At 41.1% G+C, this 10,437-nt stretch overlaps 3 protein-coding genes across 3 annotated transcripts; 1 reads left to right on the top strand and 2 right to left on the bottom strand.

The window, feature by feature from the left end:
- Positions 1 to 132: 132 nt before the first annotated feature.
- On the bottom strand, positions 133 to 4,471 carry LOC124212899 (peptidyl-prolyl cis-trans isomerase B). The gene is made up of 5 exons (XM_046613507.2): positions 4,207 to 4,471; positions 2,007 to 2,211; positions 1,554 to 1,756; positions 1,312 to 1,454; positions 133 to 433 (listed from the first exon to the last, which is right to left on the bottom strand). Exons 1-5 carry the CDS (start codon positions 4,276 to 4,278, stop codon positions 337 to 339), a joined length of 720 nt encoding a protein of 239 aa, XP_046469463.1. The 5' UTR covers positions 4,279 to 4,471; the 3' UTR covers positions 133 to 336.
- A 773-nt stretch (positions 4,472 to 5,244) lies between these two features.
- LOC124212893 (uncharacterized) lies at positions 5,245 to 6,866 on the bottom strand. The gene is made up of 2 exons (XM_046613500.2): positions 6,634 to 6,866; positions 5,245 to 6,565 (listed from the first exon to the last, which is right to left on the bottom strand). The coding sequence occupies exons 1-2, from the start codon at positions 6,671 to 6,673 to the stop codon at positions 5,562 to 5,564; spliced, it is 1,044 nt and encodes a 347-aa protein (XP_046469456.1). The 5' UTR covers positions 6,674 to 6,866; the 3' UTR covers positions 5,245 to 5,561.
- A 90-nt stretch (positions 6,867 to 6,956) lies between these two features.
- Positions 6,957 to 10,325, top strand: mEFG1 (mitochondrial translation elongation factor G 1). The gene is made up of 9 exons (XM_046613491.2): positions 6,957 to 7,122; positions 7,217 to 7,378; positions 7,449 to 7,947; positions 8,052 to 8,316; positions 8,416 to 8,587; positions 8,684 to 8,974; positions 9,060 to 9,263; positions 9,344 to 9,655; positions 9,748 to 10,325. The coding sequence occupies exons 1-9, from the start codon at positions 7,048 to 7,050 to the stop codon at positions 10,015 to 10,017; spliced, it is 2,250 nt and encodes a 749-aa protein (XP_046469447.1). The 5' UTR covers positions 6,957 to 7,047; the 3' UTR covers positions 10,018 to 10,325.
- The last annotated feature ends 112 nt before the right edge of the window (positions 10,326 to 10,437 follow it).

Below are 10,437 nucleotides of genomic sequence, written 5' to 3'. Positions count from 1 at the left end.
CTTTATTGCTAATGAATGTTTTTCTTGATCTGTTGTCATTGCGGTATCGACGAGAAACGTTTTACCAAACGTTTTACAATCTGCATGCCTTTTTTCTTCGTACTTTTTTACATTCAGTAAGAAATATATCTATACATCTATACGTAATTTATTATACATTTATAAAGCTTATGAATATGGAACAGCAGTAGCGGCTCTGTGGACTTGATCCAGATGATCACAGTTTGACTTGTGTGTAGTCGGCCTCAAAAGCCAGTATTACTCGATATACATTTACAAACTTACATAATAATTTGCTTGGTCTATGTAGGCTCTTGACCCTTTCTAATCGTAAGCCTAGATGTCCAGCTGTTTCATCATCCAGTGAAAGAAACCGAGAATGGTAAAGCTGAAGCTGAGCGGTATAGCTGTGGCTCGGAACCAGCCCCAAATACTGTTCAAAAGACATTTTTGCTGTTCAAATTCACCGGTGTAAAAACGAGTACACGTAGATACATTCTTGCAACAACGATGAGTGTAAAAATTGGCAAGCAATAGGGATGATGCTTTATGAATAGGAAATAATTTATTGTACGTATAATGTGCATCAATTACGAATACAATACTTCCGGAGCAATAAATACAAAGTCATCTACAAAGATGTATAATAGTAGTTGAATGATTATTGTCTACATCTATCTGATCTATTCTGATCTGCGTCCACTACACAGCCGGTTCACACTAATCAGGTAATTACTGATTGATGTATTCCACACCTAATTCTAGATGAATGGTATGTGCAAAAATAACTTCCAAGCCATGGAATGAAACGGCGAAAATTTTATTATTCATTTGTAACTACGTACTATTATTATAACGTACGCAAAGAACTACGGAACGAGGAAGGTGGTAATGATTACAGTTGAGAAAAATCGCTACATCGAATTAGAACGGATTGAAAAAGATTTATTTTGCGTTCAATCCGAAGTATGACAAAAAAAAAAAATTAAAATAATAGAATAGGCAAATTTCGTTTTCGTTTACTAATCTTTTCTACGCAGGCAAACGGGATGGGGCAGTTTTGTTACACGTACGTATGCACAGATTCGTGTACATACATGTGTGTATGATAATTATGTAAATGCGTCGATTTAGCAATAAAGGTGCGCAGGGTGCGTCGCGGCACAATGTCGCGTGGAAATTCTTGAAGGTTTTAGGCGGGGATGTAGAGTTTGTGTATATACATAAGCGGTTCTCGTAAAAGGGATAACCGCTATGGGAAGAGGATTTAATACCACGAATTTGGTAATTTTTTTTTTTTTTTTCATTTACTCGTAGGGATCGTCCGAGATGAAAAACGGCGCTGGCACTGCGATAGTCCCCGACTCTAGAATCACGACAGGACTGACAGGTTTATCTTCCGTATCCGTTTTCGTTTGCTCTATTTTGTGGACAACGTCCTGGCCCTCGATTACCTACGGTTTCAAAGAAAGGAAAAAATTATTTAGAAACGAACGGATTCTACAGTCGAAATTGATGTAATCACGCACAGCGTTGGCTCCCCGCCCCCTTACCTTTCCAAATACGGTGTGATGCCCGTCGAGCCAAGGAGTGGCGGTTGTAGTGATAAAGAACTGGCAGCCGTTCGTGTTCTTTCCGGCATTGGCCATGCTCACGAAACCGGGTCCGGTATGCTTCAGGTCGAAGTTCTCGTCATCGAAGTATTTTCCGTAGATGCTTATCGAGCCAGAACCATCTCCCTTTTCTACATCTCCGCCTGCAGTGTGATAATAATTTCTGAGTCAAGGTGTCGGAGAGAAATACATGGCACCCGGAAATTGAAATGGTTTTAAAACGTGACCACTGGAGGTCGACCGTCTGACTTTTGATATCATATTTCATTTGCGATCGATAGGAAACGGCAACTACATTAACCGAATGAAGAAGTGATCTCGAGTAGACATCTGGCAACAAAAATTCCACAATGTGGCACCCGTCCGCGGTATGATTGCGGCCGGTTGGCTCACCTTGGATCATAAACTTCTTGATGACTCGGTGAAACTTGGAACCGGAGTACGTCCTCCCGTTTATACCCTCCGTTGCTATCGCAAGGAAATTCTTCACGGTCTTTGGCGCTACATTTCCGAACAGGCCGATGACTATGCGTCCCGCTGGGTAGTCGTCGATCATTATGTCAAAGTAGACCTTGTTGGTCACCTCTAACTTCGAAGCCTGGAACGGGGGTGTTTTATTTTTTTTTATTATACGAATTTTATTTTTACAATGATATTTCAGACAACATTGACATATTGTACATCGTAATATACCGAAGGCGATGGGCGGCGTGTATCAGTGATACAGGCAAGACCGTTTATTAGCTGCTGTGTTATCATTCAGGAGTTGCCGACATAAATTTAGATCGCGTGTAATATGTAGAACGTACTTGCTCGGCTTAAACGAATTGACCCCACCGTCGCGAAGCAGGACAGTCAGCCATTTGCGATCGGTGAATATCATCATCGCAATCCCTTGAACGGAATTTCGAAAAATTTGTCGTTTTTGGCTAACAGTGGCGAGTCCTAGCGACAACGCGGGTAGGAAAATGAACGAAGAATCGTTGGCAGATAAGAATCATCCGGGTGTACAGGCCGTACGTCATATCTTATACATGTAGATTGTCCATCCTGCTAGCACTACTGCTGCGCATATTTGCGCAACACAGAGGCTGCCGCTATGGTAAGGTTTCAGATGTGCGATTATGGCAACTTGGCTGACTGAGCGCAGTTATCTAGCTATCAACCTTTTATTATACGTGGCATGAGCGTCATCAAATCTCATCCCGTTATATTCCGCTCTAACACATTCTATTACATTATTATATTACATTACACGCCCCCGCTCATAGCCTGGAATCATTTCACAAGTTCCGTTTTGTTTGGCTCGATCCGGTATCGCCTTGTCTGTCCCTCAGTGTTTAACACAATTCCTTCAACATTTTAATCATGATTTATGAATTTTTTCTTTCTTTTTTTACTCTCTCTCTTTCTGTCTCTCTCTCGATCCATTTACGTGTGCCCGATATATTCAGCGAAGAAGCCCCAATACGACTTTGCAAGGTCCACCTCCTAGGAATTCCCTTCGCATTTCTCTCGCTAATCTGATTTCAGGTACACGAGGATTAAATGTGCCACAAAGTTATTTGACAGGTCTTGAGGTCGCGATCGGTCGAGATTCGGGCATCTCACTAAAGTTACGAGTTCACGAGGTCTTTTTCACTGTCAGTTTTCCACGGCTTCCAAATTGGTTTTTCCGCGTCGCCTGTTGCCCTGTCTCAAGTGCCCTCGAAAGCTTGGAAATTCCGCGTAGTATTGTTGAAGTTTGGTGGGTGAAACCTTCACCTCGAAATAAATCCTATCGAATACTTAGAGATTCCAGGTATAGCGTGAGCTCTGTTTTCTACTATCAAAGTTCTCGTACGTGTTTCCCGTCATTTTTTTACCTATCACATACGTACAAAATACAGGGCAGGTTTACAGGACCGAGTTGGTATAATTCTACGGGCTTCTGCATTAGTTTCTCCTCTATCGACGCTCCTCGCCGTGGCCCCCTCGCCTAGAGTAGCTATAATCGACCCTAATAGATTCAATCGGCGGTTTCTGCACTTTGTCCCATTTGTTGAAATCATGGATGAAATATAACTATTCTTACAGCGTTATACGAATAAGCCGATTGCGTGCGACGTGGAGGTTCAGTACGTGCGTATCCCTTAAAGGCCCTTCGGTTTCGGTATGCTCTGCATTTAAATCACATGTTCCAAGTACAACCGAAGCACGTAATAATTAAAAGTTTGATGCTGAATCGTGTGTATACGATAACGTGATATATAAAAATGATCAAACTTTACACTCTGCTAATATACGTATGTATATTATACTTGAAGCGCAAATGACAAAGCCAATGAAAATGACCCGAGTATGTATTTCGAGGTGGCGGCGCGATTTTGATCAGCGCGGGAATCTGTTGAATATTGACAACGCGTTAAACGGGAATTCGAAATCTTTTTTAGATCGGCAAAGAGCGAGAACTTGATTTAAAATGCATTTGTATTTGACCGGTTTTAATAAAGGAAATTTAAACGCATAACGGGCTAAGGGGTTCTACTATCGTGTTCGAATGACGCATACTTTTGTGTAAAGAGCATCAGTTATGGAAGAATTTCGACTGTACCTGTACGGTGGTGAGAGAAACGACGATGAGGATCGTCGCTGCTGCGAGTTTGACGGCGTGTAGACGCGCCATCGTTCCAAAACTGTTTGCGAGTGGGTAACTTTCGCCGCTACCCGTCTCTTTTATCAATTAACCAAGGAGTACGCGTATTAATTTCAGGGTGACCCGCGACTTCTCCGGAATGAACGAGTGTCGGAGAAGAGTCGGCTCTCTTCTGCACGCTCGCCTGCCTCGGTGGCTCTCTCTGAGTCTCTCCTACGGTCTCTCCTCTCCCCGCTTCTCCTCGCTCTCTCTCTCACTCTGTTCAGATTCGCGCGCTGACCTCACCCTCACCTCCGCGGCACCCCGACGCCCTGCGCCTCGCGAACGCGCCACGGCTGCCGGGGATACGCCGCGACGTCGGCTCGCTCCGGCTTCGTGGCTGTTTGCGGCTCTTTTGTGGAGCAGCCTCTTCCTGCGACGCGCGGGAGGAAAAAACATCGAGGCGGCTAAATGGATGGATGGATGGAGAGAGAGAGAGAGAGAGAGAGAGAGATTGTGTTATCCCAACTAACAGGCGCGTTGAACAAATCTTTTCATTTTAACGTGGGTGTGATGAGCATACGTACGGATGCTGATGCAGTTCATTATGAATGCAACGAATAATTACAGATTTACTCTATTCAAACGGTTTTGGAAAATACGTTTCCAGTTGATTATCAATCGGCTGTATGCCGAATATCTGTTTACGTAATAATTTTATCGTCGTAGGTAATACGATGGTACGATTTTATTTTTCAGTCGACGGTACGATTGAGGAAGCTGTTGCAGAAGCAAATGTCCGAATGTTTTATATGATGAGATTATCAATTGGGTCAGATGTAACAGAGCACAAAACTTAATGAGTTTATCATCTTAGGATGATTAGGTTCAAAGGATGTAAAGTTCAATGTTTGTGACAGAGAGTATTTTGTTATACATATATATATGTAAATACATATATATATATAACATTCATAAACTTTCCACAACCGGATCAACACCCTCGGAAGCTGTGGACTTGTAATTACAGTAAACGCGAAAAAGTTATACAACTTTCACGTGAAACGAGATCAATTCAGGATCGATATTATAATAAGTACAAAAATATTTTATTGATACAAAAATTTGAAGCTAGCTCGAATTGCGAAGATCAAGAGAAATAATATATACTTGTAACGATAAGAGGAATAGTCGTAATAATTGTGTAAATAGTAACGCGAAACGCGAATACAGTTTCACCTTATTATAGGTAAAATTACAATACATCACGGTCGGCAGCGAGATTTCAAATTCGGTAGAATTTTCGAAAGTGAGAAAAAAGATTGGATATCATTTCAGCTAGACTTGCGATTCAAGAGTTCCTGCAACTTCAGTTTCAACGCAGCATTTTCTTCTTTAATACGTTCAGTCTCCTCCAATCTTCGTTGTACATCCTCATATTTCAGCTTTAATAAAGCAAAATTCTCCTTCAGTATTTCGTTTTCATTCATCAATGTGCGCAATTGTCCCATATTTCCACCTAGCTGCAGGTCTTTTCTTATCTCGTCGGTTTGAAACATCAAATTTTTTATTAGGCTGGCCTGACTCAGGATATGAAGCTCATTCAGAACTCGATTGATCTTGTTTCCTTCCTCTTTGGTGTATGTACTGATAATTTCCTTTATTGCGCTCAGCAGAGCAACAGATTCTGGAATATCTCTACCATCCAGCTTCTGAGCTCCATCTGAACGACGATGGTGATCCTTACTTGTTTCCAGCTGAGAGTTTGATTGTCTCGATAAATTGGATGGCTGCCTCTGCTCCTCAGAAGTATTAGAACTACAATCAGTTTCTTTGCAGCTTCCGGAACGCCGGCTTCGTTCTTTTACAAGGGATTTTCGGTCCTGCTGGGATTTACTGAGTTCATTTTGCGTCCTATTTTGGCACTCTGGAGCCTTTGGTTCACTGCGTCTTAATCGCACTCTATTATCCTTACTTTTTAGTTTGTTTTCTTGTAACACTTTGGATTCTCGGGTCGTTGTGCCCACCTGAGAATTTTCTTGCTGCAACCCATCACCGCTTCCGATTTCTTGTCGGCCAGATTTGCGTACCGTTTTCAAAGTTTTAGTAACCGAGGTCACAGGTGCTTTTACAGGATTAGAGACCTTGCTGCTTCGTTGGCCAAAGCCGTCCTCTATCACTGTTGCAAAAGGCACAGTGCAAGGTGACGACGTTCTCTTAGTTATAAAGCGATCGTCTTCTCTCTCAGATATATAAATATTACGATTATGGGAAAAAAGGTCCATATCCTCCAGGAACGAGTCATTCTTTGTGACAGCAGGTGAGGTTTCTGGCCGAACTACACGGTGAGAAAAAGAGGTTGTTAAAGTCTACGGTATGGTCGGATGCAAAATTATATGTACGAACCTGGGGAGCTAGTGCGCCTGGGTGTAAGTTTTTTCTCCATGATGTATCACGTGAAACTACGTTGTATCTGGACGTTTATAACGGAACACCCTTGCTCGTTTTATCGCTCATTTATTCCTCACATACGTTAATGTTTACCTGGTCGTTCGACATGTGCTATTTTTTTGAAAATTTCGTTCAGTTGAGCTTGAAAATATGTTCGTTGTCAGATGCCGCTCCCATAGGCGAGGATGTCGAATAATAGGCGGAGTTTAACTAGTTAGGCGATGGCGAAATTCTAATTGGTCGAAAATCTGTTTCCGTACATATCCGTAGTCTGCTCCGTTTGCTACATTGCAATGTTAGCCGGTTAATCACTCCATTCATACTCGGAGATCATTTTTTTGTTTGGTAAAGTATTTTAATAATTGAATCATGACGATATTAAACTTATTACGCAGTAATTTAAAACTCAACCGGCTAACAAGCTTGCCGTTCAACATCTTTGAGGTGAGTAGAATTGCTGTTAACGCACCGATCACACCGTCTTTTGAGGTTAGGAAATGCTCTCAGCAGTTCAGCACGTTATATTATTAATCCACAGCGTGTTCCGTCTGCGTACATGGCAACGTACGAAAAATACGCCCAGCACAAGGAATTGGAAAAAATTCGGAACATCGGTATTTCTGCCCACATTGATTCTGGGAAAACGACACTTACAGAACGAATTTTATACTACACAGGACGAATTGATAAAATGCATGAGGTACGTTTAATTTGTTTGAGCAGCACTGAAGAAAGAGATGTTTCAATTTTTCTTTCACTGTGTACGATAGGTCAAGGGTAAAGATAATGTAGGTGCAACTATGGACAGTATGGAACTTGAGCGACAGCGGGGCATAACGATACAGTCAGCAGCAACATACACAGTATGGAAAGACTATAATATAAATATTATTGATACTCCGGGACATGTGGACTTTACTGTTGAGGTGGAAAGAGCCCTTCGAGTTTTAGATGGGGCTGTTTTGGTCTTGTGCGCCGTTGGAGGGGTACAGTCACAAACTTTAACTGTAAATCGTCAAATGAAAAGATACAACGTACCTTGTTTGGCTTTCATAAATAAATTGGACAGAATGGGAGCAAATCCAGCCAGAGTTTTGTCTCAGATGAGAGCAAAACTGAAGCACAATGCCGCCTTCATCCAACTGCCTATAGGACTGGAGAACGAAACCAAGGGGCTCATAGATCTTGTTGCTAACAAGGCAGTTTACTTTGATGGAGAGTATGGTGATGTTGTTAGAACGGATGAGATACCCAAAGACATGAGGGCAGGTACGTCACTACTTCTACTTTACATATGTAAGCTTCAATGTAATTTTTCAAAATTCATCTCATTAAAATGGTGACCTGCTTTTTTTCTTCATGTGATAACATAGAGGCTGACGCAAAGAGGCAAGAGCTCATAGAACATTTGAGCAATGTCGACGATACTATTGGTGAACTGTTCTTGAATGAATCTGGAATTACAGAGAAAGATCTAATCAGTGCTATTCGACGTACATGTCTGAAACGAACATTCACTCCTGTTTTGGTCGGAACAGCATTAAAAAACAAGGGTGTGCAACCGCTTCTCGATGCTGTGCTGAGTTATTTACCAAATCCTGGGGAAGTGGAGAATGTTGCATTAAGAGAGAAGAAAGGGTAAATACATGCTAATGAATTTTAAATTTAAATGAAAAGACGATTAAGGAATAAGGGTTTATCTGCTCAAGGTCTGCTTAATATCTAATTTTATTTTAGAGAGGAACCAGAGACTGTTATTTTAAATCCAGCTCGTGATGGGCAAGATTCGTTCGTTGGTTTAGCCTTCAAGCTGGAAGCTGGAAGGTTTGGACAGCTAACATATTTTCGGTGTTACCAAGGAAAGTTGGTGAAAGGAGACAATATTTTCAACAAAAGATCAGGCAAAAAGGTAATAATGTTATTTAAGTCAGAGAAGTATATAATCGATATTGTCAGTCATAGAGCCCGGAACATGATGCTAACGAATATTCGATAAATAATTTAGATACGAACTTCAAGATTGGTCAGACTTCATGCAAATCAAATGGAAGATGTTAACGAAGTATATGCTGGAGACATATTCGCACTCTTTGGGGTAGATTGTGCATCCGGAGATACATTCGTCACGAATCCCCAACTGGATCTGTCAATGGAATCTATGTTTATTCCAGACCCTGTTGTTTCCATGTCTATTCAACCAGCCGATTCTAAACATAGGGATAATTTTTCAAAGGCAGTTGCCAGGTTTACGAAGGAAGACCCCACGTTTCAATTTCATTATGATACAGATAACAAGGTAAACCCTTGTGGTTTCTTAACAATAACAAAACTCACAGAGACGCAATATTACTTTTGGCTTTCTTTTCCGGTTTTTCCCTCAGGAAACCATTGTTTCCGGTATGGGAGAACTGCATTTAGAAATTTATGCACAACGTATGGAACGTGAATACTCATGTCCTGTAATTCTTGGGAAACCAAAGGTCGCCTTTAGAGAAACATTAGTTGGTCCGTGCGAGTTCGATTACCTTCATAAAAAACAGTCCGGTGGTGCTGGGCAGTATGCTAGGGTAATCGGCATAATGGAGGTGAGACTGCTATGTTGTTTTATAAATGTTCAGAGAGACTCATATCTCTGGAGGATCTAACGGCGGTTTATTGTCAATAGCCACTTCCACCACACGCAAACACAACTCTAGAATTTGTTGATGAGACAGTGGGCACTAATGTCCCAAAACAGTTTGTACCTGGTGTCGAAAGAGGATTCCGAACAATGGCTCAGAAAGGTCTTCTCTCTGGCCACAAGTTGGCAGGAATCAAATTTCGGCTTATCGATGGAGGTCATCATATTGTTGACTCATCCGAGCTGGCTTTCATGCTCGCAGCGTGTGGTGCCGTCAAGGAAGTCTTCCAAAACGGAGTGTGGCAAATCTTAGAGCCAATTATGGCTGTAGAAGTAACCGCTCCCGAAGAATTTCAGGTTGATTCACTTATTTCTATAGATTTGAATGTGCCTATTTTACAATTCGATACTGCAAGATTTGCAGTTAATTATAATTTTTGTCTTTTCAGGGTGCTTTGATAAGTCAAATCAGTAAAAGACATGGTATAATAACTGGAACGGACGGAATTGAGGGTTGGTTTACCTTATACGCTGAAGTTCCGCTGAACGAGATGTTCGGCTACATTGGAGAATTACGTTCATCCACCCAGGGAAAAGGAGAATATACGATGGAATATTCGAGATATAGTCCGTGCATGCCTGAGGTACAGCAAGAAATCATTAGACAGTACGAACAGAGTTTAGGGATAAATCAGGAGCAAAAGTCCAAGAAAAATTGATGACCTGTGAACGGTATATATCTATTTTAGTTTTATTATTCAAGTGCGGATGATAACCTCTTGTTAAATGATCATTTTCGTCGTACTAAAAGTCAAATCGAAATCATGTCTGTTGATCCAGTAGCTATATGATTTGGAAGATTGATGTATTAAAAATGAGTTGAACAACGAACGAGATGTTCTTCTCTCGCCACTTTGTTGAACTAACATAAAATTCCTTTGTACATATTCAGTAATATATTTATAAATAGAGTAACATTTGTCAAACCCATGCAAAACGTGAAATATAGGAGATTCGTAAGACGATATTCAAATTGTATTTATTTACCACTTTCAAGTAGTACTGAGAAAAACGAGAAAGTGGAATCGAAAAGAAGTAGTAGAAAAGAAAAAAGAAATACTCATATTTTTTCACTTTGG

This window comes from Neodiprion pinetum, chromosome 2 (assembly GCF_021155775.2).
Source record: "Neodiprion pinetum isolate iyNeoPine1 chromosome 2, iyNeoPine1.2, whole genome shotgun sequence".
Classification (NCBI taxonomy): domain Eukaryota; kingdom Metazoa; phylum Arthropoda; class Insecta; order Hymenoptera; family Diprionidae; genus Neodiprion; species Neodiprion pinetum.
Note: the sequence above shows the minus strand (reverse complement) of the source record. Positions and strands in the feature narration are given on the sequence as shown.